The sequence below is a fragment of the Cololabis saira genome, chromosome 3, assembly GCF_033807715.1.
Source record: "Cololabis saira isolate AMF1-May2022 chromosome 3, fColSai1.1, whole genome shotgun sequence".
Classification (NCBI taxonomy): domain Eukaryota; kingdom Metazoa; phylum Chordata; class Actinopteri; order Beloniformes; family Belonidae; genus Cololabis; species Cololabis saira.
Window position 1 is genome coordinate 29,047,768 of NC_084589.1, and position 27,677 is coordinate 29,075,444.

A 27,677-nucleotide genomic window follows, 5' to 3' on the forward strand; every position below is an offset into this window, starting at 1 on the left:
TAATTTACACACTTTCAGATAAAGTTGCGGAAGATCACGCCAGAATAAAGGGATTTATGGTTCCGCGTTACACCAACGCAGATCCTACGGCGGAGGTTACGCAACCTACGCCGTAGGCTCTGCGTCGATTTAACGCGGACCCAAGCTCCGGACCCGGCAGACAGAAATCTCTAAATTTCGGAGCAAATTTCTTAACAGGCGTAGCTACAACTGTTAGATTTCATCTATTAAACCAACATATTCCTAAATTATTTATTTCAGCCGGCGTGATTCTCAACAGAGCTGCGTCCCGGGAGAGAGTGTCTCTCCCGGGGCTGACGGAGCAGCCTGACCCGGCGATCACGTCTGTTCTCGGGCTGTGAGCTGAGGCTGCTCCCCGGGGCCGGCGGCTCTTCTCATCTCCGAAAACATCGGGTCAAATTTCTTAACAGGCGTTATTTGGATAAACTGAGCCCCGGTTGGGGATCTTAAGGTTACCATTATACCTGAAAAAATATTAAAACTTAATAAAGTGCCATATTAAAAGCGCTACAGCTGAAATTAAAACAGCTTTTGGCTCTCAGCTTCCTGATCAGGTTAGGGATGAAAACGAGGGGTAGGGGGAGAAATGGGACAGGCACCTGGGCCAAGTGCCCTAGATCTCAAGTGCCCTAAAATCTCCCCCTTCTTTTTTAGGGCTTAGGGAAGAAAAGAAGTGCGAGTGGAGAAAAGAAGGGCGAGTGAAGGAGAATTGGGATTGGCCCTTAGGGTGCGTCCCAATACTCCCCCTCGCCCTCCTTTTCTTCCCTAACCCTAACTTTTGCGCGTTCCCGTGAAGGTAGTGGTGTCCCAATTCCTCTTTTCACCTAGGGGGAGGGGGCATAACGAGGGCTAGGGGCTGAAAATAGCCCCTTCAAATCGAGGGATTTCAGATGCTGACTTGGCGAGCGAGGGGGTATGAAAAAAAGAGGCTCTGCGTCGATTTGACTCGCCGACCTAAGGCAAACAGGCAGACTGGTCTCAGAGAAATAGAGAGAAATAATCCTGTGACTCGTCAGATTTGTTTTGGATGTTTCTGATATAATAGTCTTCAGAAACCACAAAGTAATCCAGCTGTTATCTGGGTAATTTACACACTTTCAGATAAAGTTGCGGAAGATCACGCCAGAATAAAGGGATTTATGGTTCCGCGTTACACCAACGCAGATCCTACGGCGGAGGTTACGCAACCTACGCCGTAGGCTCTGCGTCGATTTAACGCGGACCCAAGCTCCGGACCCGGCAGACAGAAATCTCTAAATTTCGGAGCAAATTTCTTAACAGGCGTAGCTACAACTGTTAGATTTCATCTATTAAACCAACATATTCCTAAATTATTTATTTCAGCCGGCGTGATTCTCAACAGAGCTGCGTCCCGGGAGAGAGTGTCTCTCCCGGGGCTGACGGAGCAGCCTGACCCGGCGATCACGTCTGTTCTCGGGCTGTGAGCTGAGGCTGCTCCCCGGGGCCGGCGGCTCTTCTCATCTCCGAAAACATCGGGTCAAATTTCTTAACAGGCGTTATTTGGATAAACTGAGCCCCGGTTGGGGATCTTAAGGTTACCATTATACCTGAAAAAATATTAAAACTTAATAAAGTGCCATATTAACAGCGCTACAGCTGAAATTAAAACAGCTTTTGGCTCTCTGCTTCCTGATCAGGTTAGGGATGAAAACGAGGGGTAGGGGGAGAATTGGGACAGGCACCTGGGCCAAGAGCCCTAGAAGTGCGAGTGGAGAAAAGAAGGGCGAGTGAAGGAGAATTGGGATTGGGCCTTACTCATGTTTGTTCTCATGCTGAGTACCTTTTTTTTTTTTTTTTTTTTTTTTTTTTTTTTTTTTTTTTTAATTGGCTAATTTTTCCATTTTCATTGATTCTCTTTATACCGTGTGTAGCGATTTCTGCTGAGGTGAAGTGAACAGAAGAACACAATGCAAAGTACTCCAATCTGCATTATGTAAACAATGCTTGCTAACCCAATCCCTCTTGATGACATGGTCCCGTTGACGTCATACAGTTGTCACGAGAAATGACCAAGATGAGAGCCAAAAGTTTCTTTTTGACAATAATGGGGATGAGATGTAAGAACTACACAATTGTTCTGAAAAATAATCTAATATTCCTTTAAAGAATATTAAACTAATGCATCAACATCAATTCTGTCAGAGATGAAAGCAGCAGCCCCAACAAAACCCATTTTCAATCCCAGTCACGATATCACCTGTCTTGTCTAAATAACCAGTGTGTGTCCTGAACTTTCATTACAGGTTGTTAAAGTGTTTCAGATTTTATGGTATACCGGTATTATGTTTTTTGTCAGAGCAACTCCCAAGATATTTGTTTGACTTAACTTTATGAAAGCTATTTTTTGTGACACAGGACTGCAGTCTGATCAAGATCACATTTATTCCCTTTTTTTTATTAAGTAAAAACTGCACACTTCCAAGGAAATTCACTGACTTTATACACGTTCACTCTTATGTAGCAATACAAATCAGAAAATGGGTAAATAACAAACAAAACTCGTGGTATTGCTCTGAGGTCACCCACACAAGGATGCCATGCTTGGATGTCTCCAATTTGTTGATTTGGCAGGGGTGGTGACTTTTTCTTTTTTTTGTTAAAACTCCAAACAAGTCTAATTTAAAGATAGAAATATTAAACACAATTCAAGACAGCATGTCAAAAATGAACAAAGACTTAATGCAGAATCCCTTGTTTGTTAGATATTGCTTTATTTTGAATGGTGTGTATCAAGTTTAGCTGAAGTTAGTTGGGTTTTTTTCTTTCTTTCCATACAGAAATGGTCCCACATTTATATATTTAGTCAAATATAGTTGTTCAAATGCGCACAATAGCCATTATTCATGTCAGACAGTCTTATCCTGAGACCAATGGGTAATCTTTTATTGCCTAATGAACCACGAGTGACCGTTCTAGTGCCCAGCTGTCCGTTTAGCAGTTCATCCATCTACCAAAGAGTTATGACAAACAACGACCCAAAGTCCTGCTAAATATTGTCTGTGGGTCACATAAACGATGCAATCATTTAGACATCTGCAAGCTATAACTCAGTTTTAATAAAAATTAGAAAATTAAAAAGAGTAACTAGGGAATCTACCAAAACTAAGAAAACAAATAACAGTCTGAAACATTGACCCAAATGCTCGTTATTTGTATGATGTGACCTATGAGTTGATTAAAAAAACAGCAACATTAGAGGAGCTTGTGTGACCCTACACAGGCTGTAACGTATTCAGCTGTCTCATTCGGTACGCTATCATTTCCATTTGGCATCTATTCTCAATGGGTGATCTTTGAATTGCTGCAATACATATGCATCATTTTATGCATTTCACTTATTGATAGGAATATTTTTCAAGAGCCCCCCCCACCCCAACTTTTTTGTCCCAATTACCCCATAACGTGAGAAGAAAGGTGAGTGCAATGTGACAAGGATAAGAGAAAGATCTTTCCATTACAACTCCTGTCCATCATTAGATAAGACTTGGCACAATTAAAATACCCTCTTCTCACCCTATGTGGCTCCTCGTCCCTCAACCCTCCCTCAAATTCTTAACTGTCTTCATTTTCTGCTGTGCAGATGTTTACTTTTCTCTCTCTTCACATTGCCAAGGGACAGATTCAGTTCCATATCTTGAGGAAGCTGTCCCAGGATCCTGTGCAACAGGCCATACCATCTGAAGATACGCCGATGCAGCTCACTCTGTTATCGTGACCAGCCACCACACCTGAACAACAACAGGAAGTAGACAACATAAGATTACTGCTCTTGACTGCACATGTAGCTCCATCTCTCCGGTTTCCCCCTTGCACTCACCCACTCTCTCAGCTTTCAGAGTGTCCCAGATGTTGACATTGAAGTCATCATAGCCGGCCAGTAACAGCCGCCCGGAGTGTGATGCAGCCAGAGAGGTCACCCCGCACATGATGGTGGAGTCTTGGTAGGTGATGAGATCCTGGTCACCTCGTAGGTCGAACAGTTTGCAGGTGCAGTCGTCGGATCCTGTTATCACTGCATTGCCGTTGGGGAAAAACTGAAAGGAATACAAGCAGTTGGAAACCAGTGCTCTGCCTAAAAATGAGCAGAGGTGTCAAGTAACGAAGTACAAATACTTCGTTACTTTACTTAAGTAGAAATTTTGGTTATCTATACTTCACTGGAGTAATTATTTTTCAGACGACTTTTTACTTTTACTCCTTACATTTTCACGCAATTATCTGTACTTTTTACTACTTACATTTTAAAAACAGCCTCATTACTCTATTTCATTTCAGCCTTTAAAAAAAAACTATCCAGTTAAATTGCGCCATCCGGATAGAGTGAATTTGGTTGTTCTTGTCCAGTTTTGTTCTTACATCCGTTGCCCTCAGATTCCTACAACTAAACTTGGATGTACATTCCAATAAAGGTTAGGATAAATGATAACATGCCTCTGAAGTTTGACTTTTTGCACCATTACAATACTTATAGGGAACTAGTCATCATATCTTCTGCTCTCTGAAACACATGTTAATGCTCAATAGTACACATATATGGTTCTTTAATATATCTGCATTATACTAAGATGCATTCATTTTCAATGGCTTTTGTCCTTAATGGCTTTTTTCCCCCTTACATTACTTTTACTTTTATACTTTAAGTCGTTTTGAAACCAGTACTTTTATACTTTTACTTGAGTAAAAAACTTCAGTTGATACTTCAACTTCTACAGGAGTATTTTTAAACTCTAGTATCTATACTTCTACCTGAGTAATGAATGTGAATACTTTTGACACCTCTGAAGATTAGCTCTGAAATGGAAATATTGCTCATCCTCACCCCGATGGCATTGATGTCACTCTCGTGGCCTCCAAAAGTCTGTCTGCATTGGGCCTCCCTTATGTCCCACAGCTTGGCTGTGAAGTCACACGCGCCTGAGATGAAGAACTTGAAGTCTGGAGACACAGCCAGGGACATGCAGTCTCCCTGGTGGCCAGCAAAAATAGTCTTTTCGGTCCCTGTCTCAATGTCCCATAGTACACTAGAAAGAAACAATAGAGCAACATTCACGCTCGTTATGAATCTCGAAAGGTACATCAACATTTAACACCAGTTAATAACCAGTTAATCGTATTTCATTCTTACCAAGTACAGTCGCCTGAGCTGGTGATGATTTCACTGTCACTGAGGAAACGACAGCAGGACAGGTAACCTGGATAATCAAATACATATGATATAAAGAACTTGAAGACGAGTTGATTAACTGAACATGACATTGTGTGTTGTTACCTGTGTGGGCAGCCAGCTCACGCATCACCTTGACGTTTCCGTCCTTGCCCTTGAGGTTGTAGATGGAGCACATGTTGTCCAGACCACCACATGCCACAAGGTTTCCTGAAGGTGCATAAGCACACGTCATCACCCATGACGATTTCAGGGGGATGGCGTTCACCTGGGTACACACAGAGGACAGGTGCACTTGTCTTCAAACATCTGAAACTGAATGGATTTCAATCATAATATGTGTATGTGTCGTGAAATGTAAAGGCCCTGATAAAATATTTTGTCTTGACTTAATTAGGATTAATTCCTAAAAGAGGACTGTACTTTTAGCTTAGGTAAAAAAACATTCAGTTTGATTTAGGACACAATAGAACTTAATGCTACTTCATGTTTTGGCACAGAGCATACGCAGCTGGTTTGATGGCTGGACTTCCAAGCTGATTCAAAACCAAGCGGTCACAACAGAGGACGGAAGAGCCATTCACCGTAAAATCTATGCTGACTCAGTCAGGGTGCATATAAATGAGTAAATAAAGACTTAATAAATATTTATTTTATTTTAAAGTGGTCGGAGGCATAGAACTTTTCAGTGCCATGCTGGGTAGATCTTGAATTGTAACATGGTGTCTTAAATTAGGTTTTTCTGTGACAGAGACATTTTCATCTGAACCTGATAAAGAAAACACACAATTTGCTGCCAAATCATGCCCTAAAACAAAAAAAAAACACAAGTGATTAATGATAAAAAAAAATGCCAGATACAGGAATGTCTCAGAAAATTAGAATATTGTGATAAAGTTCTTTATTTTCTGTAATGCAAAAATCATACATTCTGGATTCATTACACATCAACTGAAATATTGCAAGCCTTTTATTATTTTAATATTGCTGATCATGGCTTACAGCTTAAGAAAACTCAAATATCCTATCTAAAAAAATTAGAATATTCTGGGAATCTTAATCTTAAACTGTAAACCATAATCAGCAATATTAAAATAATAAAAGGCTTGCAATATTTCCGTTGATTTGTAATGAATCCAGAATGTACGACATTTTTGTTTTTTTAATTGCATTACAGAAAATAAAGAACTTCATCACAATATTCAAATTTTCTGAGACAGTCCTGTAGTTATAAAACGTTACTGCTTACTAATTCATTAAAGATCGATGCTGAAAAATGATTAAATTCTCTCATTGAGGAGCTTTAGAAGTGAGTCTCCATTGAGGATTAATGAAACATTAAAAAGTTTAAACCACATGTATAGACCCCTATAGTTAAAAACTTCACATAATCTGAACCTGCCTGCTGCTTCTACTAACTGCATGAGTGACACCCTTGTTGTTGTTCTTTCCCACCTTGTTGGTTGAGATTGTGTCCCACACTATGAGTTTTCCATCTTGTGAGGCACTGACACACAGCCTGGGGGAGAGATGTGACATGAAAACAATAAATGGAACAGACACCAACAGGGATGAGGCATCACTCACTCACTCAGTTCAACAGAGACCTATCAGTCTACGTGTTATTGGACAGGCTGATATGATACAGCCTATATATCCTGTTTGCTATAATATAAAACATACAGAATGGTGCTTTCAGTTTGAGTTGGATGTTTTATTTACGTAGAGTCAGTGCCCCAGTGCATAGCATAGATCTTTGCAAGGTGACCCCTGAGTGTTTTCCTGGTCTTCAACTGGACGCGCCCCGCCACAGTGATCCCAGCGGTGGCTTCTTGCAGCGTCGTGTCCTGCACTGCCTTACGAGCGGCCTGTGGAGCACACAAGCAGAGCCGGGCAGGGCACTGAGAAGTGATGATTAAATGTCCAGTTCATTCTGTGAGACCACTAAGGGAGTGTGACGTGACTCACAGGGAGAAGACAAGTCACACACAGCAACATAACTGACAGTCGTGTTGCTCTCTTGGTTTACCACAGATGGTTAGAAAAAGACCTTCTTACAGTTATCTGGTCTTTGAGACTGTCTGCCTCCTTTCGCAATTCCTCCATTTCACCCATGGCGATGGTTGTTAGGCACTGTCACCAATGCAGACAAGGAGATATGTCGGCAAAACTGGAAAATCTTTCATAAGAAAAAGAAGTGAGATGGAGAAAGAAGATTATCACACTTTGGTTACATAGAAAATATTTAAAATGCCAGGATTCATATCTTATCTTCCAGCTGCACCACTGCCTCTGCTATGATTTCATGCTGGAATTTTCCCAGATCGTGTTATCCTCCCCAGTGCCAGACTCTATGTAAGCGCTATTTTGCAAGTCAAACAAGCCCTCGTCTACATTGCAAACTTTTGTAAACACGCAGGAACTCACAGAAAACCCCACAGGACACACCTAAAGGCGAATTTACTTGTGCACACAAATACAGAAGAACTGTAGAAATACTGTATTCACATGCTAAAAAAAAAAAGAGATTATTCCTCAGATGATGTTAATGCACACACTCAAATATACACACAAGCCAGTATGGTCCTGTGATAATGTCATACTGTAAGCATATCAGCTCTCCGCCGGTCTTCTTTCACCTCACGACACTGATAAGCGAGTGTGTGCCATTTAACACTCCGCTGAGCTATTGCCTAATGGTGATGGCTATTGAATTTGGTAATGTCATGATTAAATGACTGATGTTTAGCAGCAAACCAATCACCTAATGGTCAAACTCATACAGTGTGACAAATGTAATCAACACACAACTGAAGAGGCCGTCACAGGTTTCGAACAAAATACTTAAAAACATGACGATATAACAAATATATATTTTTAAAGAAAACCAAAGGAAAAAAACTTTTTTATATTGAACACATGCACCTGAATATATAAATAAAAAACGAACCCTTTCATTCCCTCTTTTCTTCTGAATCAATTCATTCTCACGATATGATTTATTTTATCTTACCTCAGGAATTGATAGGATGAAATACTTGCGCTGATTTTTTTTGAACGTGTCTCTGCAGCAATCTCTCACTCTGTCTTTCACTATTTGAATGAGAGTCTCTGTCATAACACATGACCAAGTGGATTTGCGTCTAATTTGTTTAAAATAAAAAGGAGGGGAAGAGATGAAGGAGGGTTCCAAAGGAAAGGGATCTGATTTAATTGATCACCACTAAAGTTGCTTAAATTGTCGGCTGATGGTCTGAAACGTGTTTTAAGTGAAATTAAAGTAGATTTATTGCATTTATAATGATACAGACTACCCCAGTTTGTTATTTAAACGTTGATCTACTCATTGCCCTCTGACAAAAAGGGATTTCCTGCCTTTGTTACAGATGTGGATATTGTTCCAGTGATGAACATTTGAGTGTTTTAGTTACACTATTGCCCTTTTGCCATCCTGTTCCTGGGACCTCACCATTGTTCCATGTGATTAAATGATTGCAGGTGGTTGCTGGATAGTGGAGTGCATTAACAGAGCCAGAGAGAAGCGGAGGCTGAGGGAGGGGAGGGAGGGGATCTAAGGGGGTGGAGGCAAAGAGGCGAGGCCGCAGAGTGAGTTTTAAATCCTACTGGCTGAGATTTTAAGGGAAGCCTTTTGAATCAAATCTGCTCTCATCCGATTATTGACTGCTCTTTACATCTGGATAAGAGATGGAGAAAGGGATGGGGCTGATAGTGGGATGAGAATGAGGGTGGTGGGACTGAGAGCGAGCGCTGGTGAAAGGTCAGGGCTTTCTGGTGGGACTGGGATTGTCAAACTGAGCGGCAGAAAGCTCTCGGCCACTTAATAATCAAATTTCCATGAGCTCTAAATATGATTATTTCTCCGCTGTTTACAAAGTCAATTTTCAAACAATTTACTTCAGTCTCCCTGCATCTATCAGCCATTTTTTGGGCAACAATGTAAGTGAATGACCTGGACTGAATAATGGTAATTATTAGATCTTTACGTGCATCAAATGTGCAAAAAGGAACCTCTTTCTGTCAAAAATTTAATTCATATCTATCAAAGTCCACTCCTGTCTGAGTATTTACCCATCAACGGTTTCCAACATCATCACTGTTCACATATACACATTACAATGTTTATATATTCTGTAATAGTAGATTTTATCCTTGGTTCTGTGCAGGCATAGCTGTGTTATTTATACTTGTCTATTCTAGACAAAGTAAATGGCCTCATTCATACCTCTGCGCCAATATTAACACCTCCCAAAAAAAAAGCTTAAAAGTGACAAGGTTATCATAATAATACTTTCATTATAAACGCCTTTGAATAACTTTCACACAGAGAAATATAACTGAATCAAGTGTGCCATAATTATGGTATTATTGTACTGGAAAAAGTAAAAGTTTACAAGTGTATTATATTGTATGTGTGGCATTTTCAAATTAAACAACTTTTAAAAATAGAGAATTATAGGGAAGAAAGTACACACAATTTACACATTTTGCCACAATATTAAAGATGTTTTTAAAAATTGAGATTTCAAGCCCAAGTCTAGCTTTATCAGACCTTTGAATCCGATCCTGAGCAACAAACACAACCGCAGAACACTTAACTCTCCACTCACCAGTCGAAGACTCCTCCAGAGGTTGTCTGTTTTTTCTTTCTGGTTGATGTTTGATCACTCTACTTCCAGCCACTTTCCTGGGTTGTTGTCATAAGTTCACCCTGTGTGTTACAACAGTTTCCTCTGCTCCTTCACTTTTGGTGTCACACACAGCGCAATATTTCTCTGTCACTCACTCGGTCCGCTGCTCCTATGAGGAACAGATGAGGATTGGAGGGATGAAGGGAGATCAGTGATGAGGGGATAAAACCTGGGATGGACAGAAAAGAGGGCTGGGGAGGGGGACTGGGGGAAGCAGTGGTGGTAAAAGAGGCAGAAAGAGAGAAAAGACAGTGGGGGGTGGGGATGGGTGGGGGGAACCAAGCAGGACTGTGGGGTCACCAGACCTGAGCAGGGGCAAACCGGACTCAGTTACCGAGAGATGGAAATCGCAGAGGGCAGGGAGGTGCAGGATAAATACGGCACCTCGGAACATGGCTTTTTATGGTGCTTATGTGGTCTTTATGAGATCTGTCACAGGGAGGAGGGTTTGTTTTGTAAACCTGAGATGAAGTTAATATTAGAAAGCTGACGGTTCGAGAGAAAGCCTGGAAGAGCAAAGCTCGTACTGAGCAAGGTGACGATGCAAGAAAAAATGAAGGAGTTCAGAGACCATTTTCTGAAACAGAGCAACCAAGACAGTACGTACTGTATGCTCTGTCAGTGTCCAGCTGATACGTGTCACTTAAACCTTCTACCAAACTATTACCTTTGTCCTCTCAGGGTGAAAATTCACATTTCCCTCTTTTCTTTATACTTTCTGACCTAATGTTTTACCTCACTGGCAACCATGAATCCTGACAGTTTTAAATTGTCATCTGATTTACTAAAGTTCTGCTCTGGTTAGATATTAGAGTAAAAAGATGCTCATTTATCTCTCAGTGAGAGCGGCCTCCACAGCCGTCGCACGCTGTCAACTAAAGTAAATCACCTGTGTTGGTTGTGAAACAGCGTGGCTTGCACCTACTGCCATGAGATCACACTTTCCAGAACGCCAGCTCGGTGACCGCAGAGACCACATATCACCGAAATGCTCTGGGATAAACTCTTTGGATCAGCTGCTGAAGTGGCATTCAATGAGTTACTAAAAGCCTTTTCACTTCTCTGTTCGATCTCTGTCCCTTATAGAATTACTGCTGTCTGTTTTGTCACTGAAGCTTTCACATTTATTCTTTGACAGTCAGGAGTGTCAACGGCATCTATGGATTGTCCACAGCTGCTGACCCGCTGACCCGGTCCCTCTTCACTGCGATGTTGGGGGACCTCCAATGATGTACTTGGTACTTTCCTCACTTTCATTTACGCTGTGTCTCTCTATCCTTGTTTCATCGCATAGGATGTACCATACGGTGTATCTAAAGTCGCTATGTTTGCTGGTGTCTCTCTCTCTCTCTCCCTCCCTTACTGATCAAGGCGGGCCTAAGTCTGGTTTCTGTTGGAGGTTTTTTTTCCTGTTAAACAACAGTCTTTATTTCAACTGGTATTTCTGTGCAGTTTCACGACCTGGGGTTGAATCGAAGTCAAGATTTAATGCAGTCTGACCCCGGATTTTTATTCTTAGCCAGTTTTCTACCTTTTTAAGAACAGAGATCATATACATTATAATGAATGTAAATGTGCTCTGAGATTACATGTTTTCATTCGGCTCTATGCAAATAAACTTTATCTAAAGGTTGGATTAAAGTCACGTGCTGAATACTGGTTGATCTTTGTCAAGTTGCTTACCTGGACAGCATGACTGATGTCTCATATATAAAGGAGAAGTAAGTAACGAAGGAAAACCTTCAGTTGTCTCAGGTTTCGTATGTCTACCCATTACAGCTCAGCCTTGACTGTCCTCTCCTTCACATGTTGATTCATGTGACCTACGCATCTCACATGCTAGCCAGGTAAACAACATAAGGTTGATAAAAGCCCTCACGGCCCACAGGATCAGCACATGAGCCTGGAACTCTCCATCAGTCAGATGAGATAAGAGATGAAACATCTTTGAGAATCAAGAAAATAAGTCCAGTTACCTTCTACCTAAGTGGTTCATTGACAAAGGTGCTAGTATATTTAATATATTCATATGCTATGCAGTCAATGAAATGACCCTACAATGAGAAATCTCCATTAACAGCAGAAATGCTTCAGTAAATAAAAAATTAAAGGATATCTGTTACAAATAAGGCGGGTCAAGTATTTTTCCAGACAATTTTTGAAAGGCAATGAGTCAACAATTGCCAGAAGATAATAAGAAGGCATCAGTGTGCTATAAACACAACATGGTTACTTTGTTTGCACACTTGTCTACTCCCTTTCTGGAGCAGAAAAGGCTTCTAGCTGTTAATGTGTGTGTTGCCTACTTTCTGGATTTATACGGTGATGCAGTGAGGATGCATTCAGCTCCGGGGTTTAAAAGTGTTGACCTCAGCTCACTTAAGTGCAGTGACGACAGCAGTGCTGACCCTGGATTTGGAGAAATGGAGTTGGGATGGAGCAGGCCGTGAGATAGCGAGGGCCGTGAGATGGTGCACGAGACAGAGAAGCACCTAGAGAAAAAAGGGTTTGTTCGTGGAAGCCTGCACGGATCATTTATGGACCAACAATGCATTGTTCTGCCATGATGTCTCATTTTTTGTCCTTTCAAGAATTACATTTATACTAAAAGGTACGCTGTAACTTATTTACTTTAATTAGTCTACCTTCAATAGGGATGGGCGGTATGGACTAAAAAATGTATCACGATAATTTCTGGCATTTATCCTGATAACGATAAAAATGACGATAAAAAAATACCAATTCAACTCCATCTTTTCAACTATAAATCTATCTCGCTCTCAGATCCGCCATGTTTGTTACACAAAAACGTCATCAACGGGAATTTATCCTTCTTTCTTTCTTTCTTTCTTTCTTTCTTTCTTTCTTTCTTTCTTTCTTTCTTTCTTTCTTTCTTTCTTTCTTTCTTTCTTTCTTTCTTTCTTCGGCTCATTTCCTTCCTTCCTTCCTTCCTTCCTTCCTTCCTTCCTTCCTTCCTTCCTTCCTTCCTTCCTTCCTTCCTCCCTTCCTTCCCTTGTTTTCTCCCTTCCTTTCTTCCTTTGTTCCTCCTGCTCTCTCCTTCCTTCTCCCCTTCCTCCCTTCCTTGTTTTCTCTCTTCCTTCTCCCTTTCCTTTCTTCCTTCATTCCTTCCTTCCTTCTTTCCTCCTGCTCTCTCCTCTTTTCTCCCTTCCTTCTTTCCTTCCTTCCTTCCTCCCTTCCTTCCTTCCTTCCTTCCTTCCTTCCTTCCTTCCTTCCTTCCTTCCTTCCTTCCTTCCTTCCTTCCTTCCTTCCTTCCTTCCTTCCTTCACATACGTTGTGCGTGGATTTAACGCAGAACCATAAATCAGCTTTACACAAAAACAACTGGAATTTATCGTTTTTACAGGCAAGATGACAAATTCTTATCGTGAGGAATTTTTTTGACGGTATATCGTGAACGGTAAAATATCGCCCATTCCTAACCTTCAATATAGTAAAAGTACTGAACTGAAAACTCAGCTATAGGAAAACAAAGTGGAGCACATGATTTCTGCACCATAAGATCCAGACTTAAAGAGGCAGTTTTATTTTGTTTTTTAATCTCTTGACATTGTTTTGACTGAGTGGGGTACGGGATGGAAGTGGGAGGGAGGGGTGCTTGGATTGGATGACAGCTGTGACATGAAAACAGAAACGAACCTCACTGCTCCTTCTTATTTTCATTTTGTCACTACTCTTAAAAACGGTGTAACACATCAGTCAGGAGGGACACAAATCTCCAGTTAACGTCTGATAAGTGGTTTTGGCAATACAGCAGAAAAGTTCATCATCAACATCTGTGGATGTGTCTTATAAAGGATGAGTGATCATGTCAGCTGATCACTACACATGGCACTCAACTATCACGTCGACAGGATGCTCTCGTTTCAATCTCATTATTAGAAAGTTAGGCCTTACATAATTTCTGCTAATGATATAAATTACAAATGCAAAACTGCGTACAACGGTAAATTTCATGCCTTTCAGCAATGAGTATAATTAGAGCACTAGACAGTCGGGGGGGGTTAATGTGACGATATCAAACATGCATCACAGAAACATAACACCCACTTAAGAGAAGATTAACGCAGATTTTTTGAGTATGGCATGGTTTGAGTGTGCGTACGGGAGGGAAAAGGTTAAAGGCAAGACTCCATTAAACTGCCCTGCCGACCCAAATCTGCGAGGGATTAAACCGCAGGGGGGAGTGAGAGTGTTAATATGGGCCATAAACAGCACTAGACTGTAATGCACAAGACGAAAACAGAGGAGGGGGCTGCAGAGAGGCACTGGTTGTAATGGGCAGGATGAGATTGAGGCGAGTGGGTCGAGTGTCATACCACTGTATGTGTATGATTAAATGTGCTCTCCGTGGATTACTATTCCATATTCTAAATGGGAGATTTTTTAAGCTTCATAAACAAATGCACTCATTTATGAGGGATTAGCAGTAATCTCTCTATTTGTATCCTTTTTTCCCCTACGCACCTCTCTCTCAGTCTGTCTGTCCCCTCCTCCTCCTCTTATTACCTGAAACCATTGTTTCTGAGGCTCGTGTCACTACTTCAACACTACTGCTGTGTCGCTCTTAAAACCCATGTCCTACGATAGAGTTTAGTTCAGAGCTAGGACGAATGCTCAGACAGCTAAAGAGGGTGTTGGGTAATCGCTTAATAGATCTTGCTGCCTTGCTTTACTCTACACCCCCTTGTTTAACCTCATTTTTGATCTAATCCTCTTTTATTTTACTCCATCACTTGTGTTTGGCAGCTTTCGTGCTACAAAGAATCACCTTTGATACATGTTTTATTCTCTTCTTTTTAAAATCACTGATTGGTCAGTAGAATAAAAGTACAGCTTGACGTGACAGAGATGACAAGAAGGTGTTTTCCTCCCGCATCGCGTCTAGTATAAATAAGTATATACACATCAAACACAACAGAACATAAAACGTCAGCATTGAAAAGAGCGACTGCTGGGCAAAGACTGAAAAAGTCATGTGTCCATGGAAAGAGACGTCTATAGTCCTTTTAAAGTCTGTCTCGTTTGTTCTGGTTCTCACAGCTCATCCTTGCCCCCCGTCACCCCCCCGCCTCTCCCTCTGTTCCTTTCCTTTGGCGCATGGCTCCGAGCGGTCCGGCGAGCAGAAACGCCGCCCTCCTCCTCATCCTCGTCCTTTTTCAGCACACTCTGTCCGTCTGCTGCCCACACGGCCTCTGCCTCCTCCCGCTCCTGCAGGAGAGATGGGAAATACAATTAGGAATTGATTTTTTTGTAACCCAGAATTATTTTTCAAAGAAATAAAAGTAGTAATAAGAATTAAAAGGGTTGTTTCTACCTTATTATGTTACACATACTCAGTTAGAGTGTACGATTAGCCTGATAGTCACTACGAAGTTGTTTTAAGTCTATTCGTTACTACACCTCACCTAGGGCTGGTCGATATGGACCAAAAGTCATATCTCGATATTTTCTAGCTAAATGGCGATACTCGATACATATCTCGATATTTTTTCTGTGCCTTAATTGGGGTTTCCCCCAAAGCATTATAGCATAGCATCTCTGTTAGCTTCATTTTTTTCTGAGGCAAACCCTTAAAAAAACAGTCAGTTTTAATACAAAGCATCGTGCCAAATGTCACACAGGTTCCTTTATTAACAGAGGTCTGCACAATATCAACATGTATAAAACAAATGAAATAAAAATAAACTGCCGGCATACACTGTGCAATTAATACAATGTAGACAGTAACAGGCAGACTTTTCCACTGAGGTTGACAGTTGTGCAAATAACAAAACATTTGTGCAAATCTCAAATAAAACATTCAAGTCAATTTGTCACAAAATAAGCTATATCAAAATCATTTAAAAAAAAAATGTAAAAAAAAAAAACATTTTTTTTTTTTTTTTAAATCGATATAAACGATATTGTACCATATCGTGTTTGAAAATATATCGATATATATTAAAATCTCGATATATCGCCCAGCCCTAACCTCACCCAAGAACTGTTTTTGGCTACTAATGAAAACCAGCTCTTCAGTGGAGCTCCTGACAGCTCTGATTTGTGAAAAAATGAGATCACAGATGTAATTCTACTTCAGTTCTTGGCAAATTCAAATAAAACCCATAAAACAACATCAATTTACAACATGACGTTATCTGTAAATAATTAACAATTTTCCAAAGAGACACAAATGTTCCAGATGAGTCTAGAAGGACGGCGACATGATGTAGCCGCCGTAGATGAGCTTGAATATGCAAACAACCAACAGATTTGCATTGTGCCCCAGCTGGTCTTGTTATCCGACGCCGGTGTCATGTCAACAAATACGGCTGCCGGTAACAGGCCCGATCCACGGGGAGGACGTCATCGTACTCACCATGTCTCTGTAGAACTTCTCCTTCGTGAACCACAAGGCGAGCGCACACCGCCGGCCGCTGGTCACGGCTGTTACACCGTGAGGATTTATAGGACCCGAGGAAAAGCCCACTAGTCGGCCGCAAGTGGGCTTTACTCTGGCCTGTGCACATAAGATAAGGACATTAAAAACCCAGGTTAACGGGCCTGACTAAAATGATCGCTGATATTTTAATCTAGTACTCGCAGTCACTCACTGTTGTTGTTTTGGCATCTCTTTTGGTGAAGAACAACTCTCCGCCATCAAAGTTGTCATTCAGGTAGAGAATGGCACTATAAAAAAGATATTAAGAGGTGTCTCATATTCAGCCAAAAACCCTAACCCTGAATTTAGATTTTTTTTTAATTTTTTTTATGTGAAACTCATGATCTTAACGTTACAGAATGAACATACGGAGTAAAACTAGCGCTGTCTGGAGTCAGTTTATTATTGAAAAAAATAATTTGTCTGATTCTCTGTTATTACCTCGCTGCTACCCGACAAAGAGTAGTGCATTGAAAGTAAACGTAATAGCAGTAGATTAAGAAGTATAACATTTACAGTATACAGTAGTTCAATTATGATGAAAGCTGCCCACTGAATTAATTAATAAACACATAGCGAGATAATTCACACTAACCTGAGGTCTCTGTGTATGAACGCCGGTGGTTCCTTCCAGCAGTGCTTAGTCTCTGGCTCCAGGAGACAGTTGTCAACGTGGACAGGATGAGAGAGATCCATCCTGCCCTCCTGGTCACCTGAGCCCAAAGTAAAAAAAATTCAAACTTTGCGACATTGAAATCATTCCAGAAAGAGAAGAAATGCGAATCACTGATACTACCTGCAACAGCGCTGCGGCACACCAGGTGAGTAAAAGAGATAAAAAGTCCTGAGGGGCTTCTGTAGTAGGAGTGCAGCAGAACTCTCACTCTTTCCCCCAACTCATGTAGCAGCCTCGCATCTGTCTGATTCACCAGGCCATCCTGAGCCAACTATGACAGAAACAGCAGTGAGCATCAAGGCGAGCTGGCACAAAACCTGCTGGAATCGTCCTGTCTCACCTTTACAGCCCGCAGGACGGTCAGACCTTCAAATGTTTCATGTGGCGTGTGCGGAGACCTTCGTCCTCTGTAACCATCTCCAACGGATCCTGCGACCTGCGGTAGATGACCCAACCAGACTGTGAGGCTGTTGCTGTGTGTTTTACAGCCAGAGAGACGTTTTCTACTATAGGGACCTACAGTTGCTAATTGCAGTATCCTGTCACACTCCTTGTCAGTCATAACTCCATCAAAGGCAACTCGATTGGTCCCATTTAAAGTTTCATCATCCATAGTAATGGTAACGCCCTCCTGAGGAACTGGGCCCCCTATTGCAAGAAAGGAAGAAAGAAAGAGGAAGTTGTTAAAGTCTTAACGTCTATCGACTGACACAAGTCAGTGTGATAGATTTCTCACCTCCAAAAAATCCACTGTCATCAACTTCTTCCTCCTGCTCTACTTCTTTCATCTTCTCATTTGCTTTTTCTTTTTCAGCTCTGACATGACAGCATAAAATATACTTAAATGACGTTCCATTTAGCTCCACTTATATCTGAGTCGCTCTTCCTCTATTTGTCTTACCTCCAATTTATCCTCAGTGATTCAGGTACAGCATCTTCTGGTGTCCAAAGATCCTACAAAGAAGATTATACATAGACTCTGAGAATGTTTTTGTTTTAATCGCTAACCCTTTTTCCATTGGGCACCAGGACTTACTGGGTCAGTGAAATTGAAGTCAAGGTTCTCCATACCAAAATACAACAGCTTTTTTTCCGACAGAGAGCGATCGATGTATCTGACAATCTCCTGGATGACAAACACACAAGATTCATGGTCAAACATGAAAAGTAGGATGTAACTTAAATGTATGTGAACAATATTCATAATACCAAGATTAACTTTTAAATGTTTAAATAATCATGTTAATGCTTTTTAATGGAGAAACAGTGGTACCTGAGCAGGCTGTGCGCCCTGTGTGTTCACGTCTCCCCCTAGTGTCTCAATGTAGAGCTGCAGGTTGTCCAAGGAGTCCTTGTCAGAAGGGTAAAACAGGAGAAAAGAGTGAAGTGTCTGCAGTGCTCCACTTATATCACCAGCTGTTGGGAAGCAAGAAAATAATATCAGGCAAATAATAATATCACATTAAAAACCTTCATTTTCTCTCCAAACCCTCACCTTTAAACTGTGCTATGTGCAGATGCTCCAGCTGTGTAGGCAAGAAATCCTCTTGAGCAGAAATCCTTCCAGGTCGGGTGGCGACCTGAGTCACACACAACTGCTGGCATGAGAGCAATGAGAGCGAGAGAGCTGGACAGAGGGAAAAAACAACTGTGAAAGTGAGATCTTTCTGATGCCAGATGTACACACAGACAGGAACAACACTCACATTGTCTCCACCAGACTGGTAAAGACATATGTGCACATCCTTCATCTTTTATAAATGTCAATAAGCGTGAGACTGTACACTTGTGCGATCTTTAGCCATGAATGGACACTGAATTTTCCTAATTTGAACAATGTGCATATTAAAACATTACACGATATAACTAAGAACAGTTCAAAGATTTTGCTGAATGACAGTACCGGTATATGCGAGACGAATCAGAGCAAAAATGATTAACTCTTCAGAGCAAAGCATGCCTGCAGAGATTAAAGATAAATTATTCACATACAAACACACTGACATGGTGCTCCAACAGCATGTTTATGGGTGGTCATACACTACAGCTAAATTATATTTTGTTTTATTCTATATGTGTCAAACTCAAAGCCAGTGGGCCACGTCTGGGCCACACCCTCATTGTATCTATCCTGCAAGAGCGTAGAAAGACATTTATGCACTTATAATAATAATAATAATAGTGGACCACGACTACGTATCCCATAATGCATCAGACTGTTATCTGTGCTGCAGTGGCATTTACCCACTGGATGTCAGAATCTCAAATAAATTATTTACTACAGCAGTTGCAGTAACAGAGACATTCAAGTAAATTTTCTTTGATTTGACATTGGTGCTTAAACACCAAACAATGAGATTAAAAAGCTAAGCAATAAAAGGTCTGAGAATTACAAAGCAGCCTCAGGCAAAAGTTACATGAAAAAGTGAAGGAGCACTGAAAGCAGCTTTACTGTGGCTGAAGAAAACATAATCCTCCAAGTTTGATTTGGAAGAAACATTTTTAAATCAGTTTGTTCTAAACATATGTGAGCATGTTTGTACCTAACCAGGCCACTAATGTCAGCTTAAGAAAATACCATAGCAGACTATAAACTGGAGAGAAAAAGCAAAGGTATAACTGTCACTTTGGCGGTAACCATAAAGCAATTGCAGCTCTAGATGGAGCAGAGTTTGGCAACCCTGCTTTATTCTTTATTTTCACAAAAATTGTGTGAACACATGGTTTGAAGTATGGCTAAGCTGTGTGCATTATCATTGCACATTCTTCTTTTCTAAATAGCTAACTTCTGTGCAGAATAAAGGTAAATGCATGTTTTGTTTTGTTTTGTTGACCTTCGTTCATACATATTTCTTTCTGTCTGGTCAAAAGCAGCAAAAAGTCAGACTTGAGTTTGGGGACCTCTGCGTTTTCCCCTTACCTGCAGCTTTTTCAAACACGCCTTCAACACTGTCCACCCCTCTGTCCTCAGGCAGCCGTTGTGCAGTCGTCTCACACTGAACCCTGCACTCCTCCATCTGTCGCAGAGTCTCATTCAGACAAGCTTTCCATCTCTTTGTTGCTTGCACCCAGTCAGAGGAGGCCTCGTGCTGAAGTGCAGCATCATAGAAGACCTGGGTTTGATGACATTTAAGGGAAAAAATAGGCTTACATTTAATTGGAAGAGGGTGATGGACTGGTTTTTGGTGTAAGAAAGTAGACTGCAAACATTCAATTGTTTGTTTCTTTAAAAAAAAAAAGACAGATTTTGAGGTGCGCTTGTCCTCATTACCATTTAGATACATACACAAAATAGAATATCTCTGGATATAAAAGAAATATCCCACTGCAGCTTTTCAGAGCAGTCAGTGTTTAGAATACAAAACAAACCCCCTTCCTTTCTCACCCAGTGTTTCTCATATTCAATTTCTCTGTCCTGGAAATCTTCTTCAGTCACAGCATCCATGCGTCGGTACTTCTCGATGTTGTTTCTCATCTCGAGGTGACTGGGATTGGCCACAAAATAGGTGTGAGCTGCTGCTGCCGCCTTCTGCAGTTTTTCCAACTATACAACAGGAGCGAGACAATAAAGTATGGAAAACAACAGGGATGATGCTATAAAATATAGTTCTGACCTGAATGGTAGTTTGGATTAATCAGACAAAAAAGGCTTTAGAGCAATTTGCATACATTTAGTGGTAACAAACCAGTTAATATATCCACTGTGAGTCAGGCTGCAGAAAGAGCACTTTACCTTGTAGTATGTGACTTGCAGAAAATTGTAGGGGTTCCGTGTGTCAAATTCATATTCAATATCAGTAGAAGTAGGCAGCTGTCCTGTAGGACTGACGGCACGTCCAACACAGAACCGCATACACTCAGCTTTCCTTTGAATCCAATCCAGGACCCAAAGGTCCCAAAAACTTTCATCTTGAGAGTCTAACAAAGCATAGAAGATGTTTGAAATGAATACACACATTAAATATTATGTGGATCCAAGATTTTGTAAAGTTTTAAAGTATTTTGTGTTTAATTTATCCAGCCATACTGTATAAGTATTATCACAGTCTAATTTAACACCCCATATTCAAAAAAGCATTGTGATGCTCTGTCAAAAGTTTTTTTTCTTTACAAAGCAAGGTTTTAATTGATATTTGTGGATGAAGACATGAGCTATGGTCACAAGCACCTGGTTTTCAAAAGTTTGCTTAGCCTGTGCAATGATATCTACGACAGTCATAACTGTGGTTACTGCAGAGCTGTCCGAGGACCTGGTAGTTTGCAACCATTCAATACAGGTATTCAGCTTTTTCCCATGAGGAAAATACTTCTGTGGATTTTCTTTTGCATTTATATGTATTGAAATGTATATGTATTGCACCACATATAATTTGAGAACTTGGTCTTAAATGACACAGCTTTTCTAGTGTTTTCAACTAATATTGTTTTTGTTTTTACTATTGAATTTTTGTATTTTTGATCTCAATAAAGGAGTTTAAATGCTTTGCTCATTTGCTCATTTGCTTTGCCTCAATTGAGTCCAAGGCCTGGAGAAACGTGGTTATGAAAATCTATATAACAGCTGCGTCTTGTGAACCTGTTTATCTTGTACATACTACTGCATATATAATGTATGACACATTAATAAAGTGACATGGGAAAAATATCAACTGCTAAGTTAAACCATTATGCTTGTTGTGAGACCTTAGATTTCACATTAACGCACATCCCAGGTCACCTCATGTACATTTTTTTCTCGTACAGACTCATTACTCCGGCACTTTAGAACAACCTTGTTGTAAATGTTTTCCTTTAATATTATTTGCTCTTTTGTATTGCACCAATCACCACAACAAATTCCTTGTGTGTCTTAAACTACTTGGCAATAAACTTCTTTCTGATTGTAATTCTGATTCTAAATACCTACACTTTTACATAAACATTTTAAAGGAAAGTGACACTTGTGATTAGTGAATAATGCTCATTTGCTTTGCCTCAATTGGGTCCAAGGCCTGGAAAAATGTGGTTATAGTTAAAAATTTTGGTCTAATAATAACATTTTTATTACAGCTGAGTCTTGTGAACCTGTTTAGCATACTACTGCATATATAGGCAAGGCAAGTTTATTTGTCTAGCACAATTCAACACAAGGTTAATTACAGTGCTTTACAACAACATTAAAAGCATCAAGACACAATTAAACAGTAAATAACAAATAAAATGAAATAAAATGATAAGAAAAGAGGTAAAATAATAAAAAGCACAAGTTATTAAAAAATAAGGGCAGTCGAGTACAGCAGGTGAGTATTTAATTTAAGAGTGTGCTTCAGTAAACAGTAATGTTTTTAGCCCTGATTTAAAGGAGCTGACGGTTTGAGCAGATCTCAGGTCTTTATTAATGTATGACACATTAATAAAGTGACATGGAAAAAATATCAACTGCTACGCTTCAGGATCGATTTTAAGGTTCTTTTACTTGTTTTTAAGTGTCTTAACGGCCTTGGCCCTTCTTATCTCTCAGACCTGCTTTTACCATATCGGCCCTCGCGGACCCTGAGATCCTCCGGTACTGGTCTTTTATCTGTTCCCAATGTTAGAACGAAAACCTTTGTTGAAGCTTCATTTCACTTATGGCCCACGCCGGCCGAACAGCCTGCTGGAGCCTCAGGGCCGCAGAGTCTGTCCATGCTTTTAAAGGTCGGCTCAAGACTCACCTTTTTAAATTAGCTTTTAACTGAGTCTCCTTTTACTTGTTTAGCACTACTTACTTATTTTTTCCTTTATGTCATTGTATTGCTCTTAATTTCCTCTTAAAGCTTTCATTAATTACTTATTTATTTTTTAATGTGTTTAAACTCGTCACCTCACTCGTCAATAGAGCTAAGTCAACCACATGTATGTTAGACCCCATCCCGACTCGACTATTCAAACATATTTTTTCTCTTATTGGTACGACAATACTGGACCAAATTAACCTATCCCTAAGTTTAGGATATGTACCACAGGTTTTCAAAGTCGCAGTAATTAAACCTTTACTTAAAAAACCTTCTCTTGACCCAGACATCTTAGCTAATTATAGACCAATTTCCAACCTTCCATTTGTATCTAAAATTCTGGAAAAGGCAGTTTCAAGCCAGTTATGTGACTATTTGTATAGAAATGATCTGTTTGAAGTCTTTCAGTCAGGGTTCAGAATGCATCATAGCACAGAAACAGCACTGGTTCGAGTCACGAATGACCTCCTTATGGCCTCAGATAAGGGATTAGTGTCCATATTGGTTCTACTGGACTTCAGTGCTGCTTTTGACACTATAGATCATGGCATTTTACTGCACAGGTTAGAGCATGTTGTTGGGATTAAAGGGACAGCTCTATGTTGGTTTAAATCATATCTATCTGACAGGTTCCAGTTTGTTCATGTACATGAGGTTTCTTCAGAACAGTCAAGGGTCTGTTATGGTGTTCCGCAGGGTTCAGTGCTAGGGCCAATCTTGTTCAGTTTATACATGCAGCCGTTGGGAAGTATAATCCAGAATCACGGCATACACTTTCATTGCTATGCTGATGATACGCAGCTCTATTTGTCTATGAAGCCGGATGAGACAGAACCGTTGGTTAAACTTCAGGCATGTCTTAGGGACATCAAGGACTGGATGTCCAGAAATGTCTTGCTTCTGAATTCAGATAAAACAGAGGTTATCATTCTTGGTCCAGAGCATCTTAGGAAGGGATTAGATGGTGTTGCGATGGCTTCCAGTGCAACTGTGAGAAACCTTGGTGTTATTTTCGATCAGGATTTGTCGTTTAAACCATATGTCAATCAGGTTTGTAAAATAGCGTTTTTCCATCTCCGTAATATTGCAAAGATTAGGAAAATCCTCTCGCAGAGTGATGCAGAAAAACTAGTTCATGCGTTTGTATCTTCTAGACTGGATTACTGTAATGTGTTGTGAGCAGGATGTCCAAGTAATTTGCTGAATAGGCTCCAGCTGATCCAAAATGCAGCAGCACGAGTACTGACAGGAATTAGCAGGAGAGACCACGTCTCTCCAGTGTTAGCATCGCTCCATTGGTTACCCGTAAAATTCAGAATCCAATTTAAAATGTTATTACTTGCGTATAAAGCCCAAAACGGCTTAGCTCCGCATTATTTGCAAGACCTGATAGTGCCTTATGTTCCTGTCAGAGCTCTCCGTTCTCAGAGTGCAGGTTTACTAGAGTTCCTAGAGTATCTAAATGTAGATTTGGAGGGCGGGCGTTCTGCTATCAGGCACCATTACTTTGGAACCAACTTCCAATCTGGGTTAAGGAGGCTGACACCACCTCCACCTTTAAAACTAAACTTAAAACATTTCTGTTTAGTAAAGCCTATAGTTAGTGTTTAGTAAACCTCTAGCTGGTGTTGGTAAATCTCTAGGTAGTGTAAACTTTAGTGTGTCAGAGTCGCTCCTGTAGTTTCTTGTGCTGGCCCCCCCTTCTCCTCCCTTTTCTCTCTTTTGTCCATGTTGCAGCATCCTTTGCCGGACACCGGAACCTGCAGTGTGGGAGTGAGGGGGGCATGGTAACGGCCCCTTTTGGGCGGGGGAGAAGGTTCGTCCCTAAAGACTCCTCTCCCTGGCCCTGCCCCTTCTCAAACCTTTCCCCGACCCTGCACCCCAACCTGGGACTTGATGATTGGGCCGGAGCTTCGGGAGCTGCGTGCTGGCCTGCGGTCCCCACCCCTGGTCATCCCGTTGCTGCTTCCACCTGCCTGCTGTGCTGTTGCCGTCCCTGACCCACCAGTTTGGCCCTCGGCAGGAGGGTCCCCCCTTACGGTCCCCCCCTTCCGGTGTTCTGCCAATCCTTGCTACCTGCAGAGAAATGCTACTTTGTGGTTCTGCGCATGCGCAGTCGATTTTCAAAGTTTGATTGCCACGCCAATCATTTCTTGCACAATGTAAAATTGATAATATGGGATGTTGGGTATTTGATCCTTCAAAATACACTACCCATATGGGGGCACGGTGGCGCAGCTGGTAGTGCAGCGGTCTCACAGCAAGAAGGTCCTGGGTTCGATTCCCGCCGGGGGACGCTGTGGGTGCTGAAGTGCGTGTTAGTTCCCCCATGACTTCAGTGCCCACACCATGGGTGGGGTTGGCGAAAGGATCTTTCTGTGTGGAGTTTGCATGTTCTCCCCGTGTTCCCCTGGGTAGCTAATGGGAGCTACCCTCACAAAAACATGCAACAGTCCTGGGCTATACATGCTCCCTCTGGCCAACCGGGGCGCCAGATGGGGTGGGGAGGATCCGGCCGGAATAACGTGATCCTTCCACGCGCTACGTTCGGCCGGAGAAGCCCCACCCTGTCTGGTGAAAAGATGCGGCCTGCTCACTCCTCAGGTTAAGGAGGAGACCTGAGCTCAGTGCAGGGCCCTCTCGGGGTTGGTAGGGGATGGCAATGCCCAGGACTGTCAGTAGGTAGGAGCACGGGGTGGTAAAAATGGGAAAAAAACCGGGATAAAAATATTTCTCAAAATACACTACCCATGACATGAATTGCATTACACTTTGTGAACATTATACGATAAAGAGAAAAAAAGAACAATTATATTGCTTTATTTGATATCCATTAAGTCATTCACCTTTATTTAACCAGGCAGGTCATTAAGAACACATTCTTATTTACAATGATGGCCTGGCAAGCGACAAGGACCACTTGGGGGAAAAGGAAGTGGTTTAGGGAGTAAGTAAAACACAGTAAAATTGTAGCTCTACTAAGGTAGAAAACCATTAGGTAGCATTTTTTGGCAAAGCAGCAAATATGGCAGAACACCGGGTGTGTATGCAACCGCGGTTGAATTGGTTTGATATTGGATATTGGATATTCGACATTCAACATTCAACATTCAACACCCATAAAACTTGTGATACATACCACTGATTTTGGTCATATTGCTTGTGATGTGTTCATGGTCATCTAGACTATATATCACAAGAGAGTAATTATTATAAAATCATATTATGGGCTGATTTAATGAGGTTTAATGAATTCAAATCCTATAAAACAATCGGTGTTATGTATCACATATGTATGTTTTATGGGTGTTGAATTCATTAAACCTCATTAAATCAGCCCATAATATGATTTTATAATAATTACTCTCTTGTGATATATAGTCTAGATGACCATGAACACATCACAAGTGGTTTGACCAAAATCAGTGGTATGTATCACAAGTTTTATGGGTGTTGAATCTGAATAGTATGCTGTGTGTATGTCGTATGAATGAGGGTATGGGGAGTGGGGGGGGTCCATGGAGATTGTTTCTTTTTACTTATTAATGTAAAGCACTTTTTATTGCACTCTACCTGTATGAAAAGTGCTATATAAATAAATAAAGTTTAAGTTTAGAAGATAAACCATTATGCTTGTTCTGTAAATACCTACATTTTTACATAAACATTTGAAAGGAAAGTGGTTAATTTATTTTTTTTTTTTCCAAGACAGTAATTAACAAACTAAAGTTGAATTCAACGTATTTACTACACATAGTAATGTCACATCTTACCCAGCTTGTTGCGAGCGTGTGTCCCGGCTGCAGCGCACTCATCATGACATCTCCGCCGCACTCTGAGCAGCGACTCCTTGGTGGCGATGGCTTTCTCCAGCAGCTCCGCCGCCTTGCTCCACTCCTCTCCGTAATATGCGCGCACCCCGCTGTAATACAAGAAGTCGTAAGGCTGCAAGAGGGGAAACACATTCTGACTGGCGCCGGCCGAGGCTCCTGCAGGGAAGTGAATTAGTGCTAGAAAAATAAAACAAAACGCCACGTATGCAGCGAAGCGCTCGGAGGGGAGCGCCATGGTCCGAGAAACAAACTCCGCGGAGAAGTTGGGGCCAGAGCAGGAGGAGGAGGGACTTTATTCAGGCAGAGAGGGAGAGTTTCCTCCCGTTTGAGTAAAAAAAAAAAATCAAAGTTATCATATGACGTCATGCGTTATCCAGAGCTGCTGGTCAACGTCTGCAAGTGGCAAAGTTGTATGTTTTTCAATCAGGTTTAATTCAAATGAAGCATTTATTTTGAGCCTACTTAGGTAACTGGGTGCGTTTAAAGGAATATTTAAAACTGCAATACTTTATATCGCCGGCAGGCGTTTTGAGCTCGACGAAATTTACCGTAATTTCAGAAATATAATACCTTTCCCTGAATCAGAGTCAGAATCAGGTTTATTGGCCAAGTCAGGTCAAACAAGACAGGGAATTTGACTTATTTTCGCTCACTGTACAGTAAATAGACAAATGACAGCTCTTATTAACATATATTCAATTTAAAAAAAAAAAGTGAAGCAGTATGAGGTAGACATGGTTAATGAAAGGTACATTGTAACAACATATTATTATTATTATTATTATTATTATTATTATTATTATTATTATTATTATTATTTATTATTATTATTATTATTGTTATTATTATTATTATTATTATTATTATTGCACAGTGATTGATTATGAGTGTTGACAGGTCATCAGAGCAACAGCTTGGGGGAAGAAACTGTGTCTGGAGGTTTTACTGTACAGTGCTCTGTAGCGCCGTCCAGAGGGGAGGAGTTGGAACAGACTGTGTCCTGGGTGTGAGGGGTCTGCAGAGATGCTACCTGCCCGTTTCCTGGTTTGTGAAATGTA

General features: G+C 41.0%; 2 protein-coding genes across 3 annotated transcripts; both read right to left on the minus strand.

The window, feature by feature from the left end:
* Positions 1-2,459: 2,459 nt before the first annotated feature.
* Positions 2,460-10,069, minus strand: gnb3a (guanine nucleotide binding protein (G protein), beta polypeptide 3a). 2 transcript variants are annotated; one of them, XM_061717109.1, is made up of 9 exons: positions 9,835-10,069; positions 7,265-7,385; positions 6,929-7,074; positions 6,662-6,725; positions 5,312-5,474; positions 5,168-5,234; positions 4,862-5,063; positions 3,860-4,076; positions 2,460-3,770 (listed from the first exon to the last, which is right to left on the minus strand). In XM_061717109.1, exons 2-9 carry the CDS (start codon positions 7,319-7,321, stop codon positions 3,664-3,666), a joined length of 1,023 nt encoding a protein of 340 aa, XP_061573093.1. In that variant the 5' UTR covers positions 7,322-7,385; positions 9,835-10,069; the 3' UTR covers positions 2,460-3,663. The 2 variants fall into 2 exon arrangements, with proteins under 2 accessions (XP_061573093.1, XP_061573094.1); XM_061717110.1 differs by lacking the exon at positions 9,835-10,069 and adding an exon at positions 8,220-8,309.
* Positions 10,070-14,700: 4,631 nt separating this feature from the next.
* p3h3 (prolyl 3-hydroxylase 3) lies at positions 14,701-26,881 on the minus strand. The gene is made up of 16 exons (XM_061717112.1): positions 26,560-26,881; positions 20,767-20,951; positions 20,419-20,577; positions 19,954-20,146; positions 18,529-18,660; positions 18,307-18,449; positions 18,070-18,159; positions 17,935-17,987; positions 17,770-17,849; positions 17,554-17,681; positions 17,374-17,469; positions 17,154-17,304; positions 16,953-17,070; positions 16,530-16,605; positions 16,295-16,435; positions 14,701-15,144 (listed from the first exon to the last, which is right to left on the minus strand). Exons 1-16 carry the CDS (start codon positions 26,852-26,854, stop codon positions 14,971-14,973), a joined length of 2,214 nt encoding a protein of 737 aa, XP_061573096.1. The 5' UTR covers positions 26,855-26,881; the 3' UTR covers positions 14,701-14,970.
* Between the last annotated feature and the right edge of the window lie 796 nt (positions 26,882-27,677).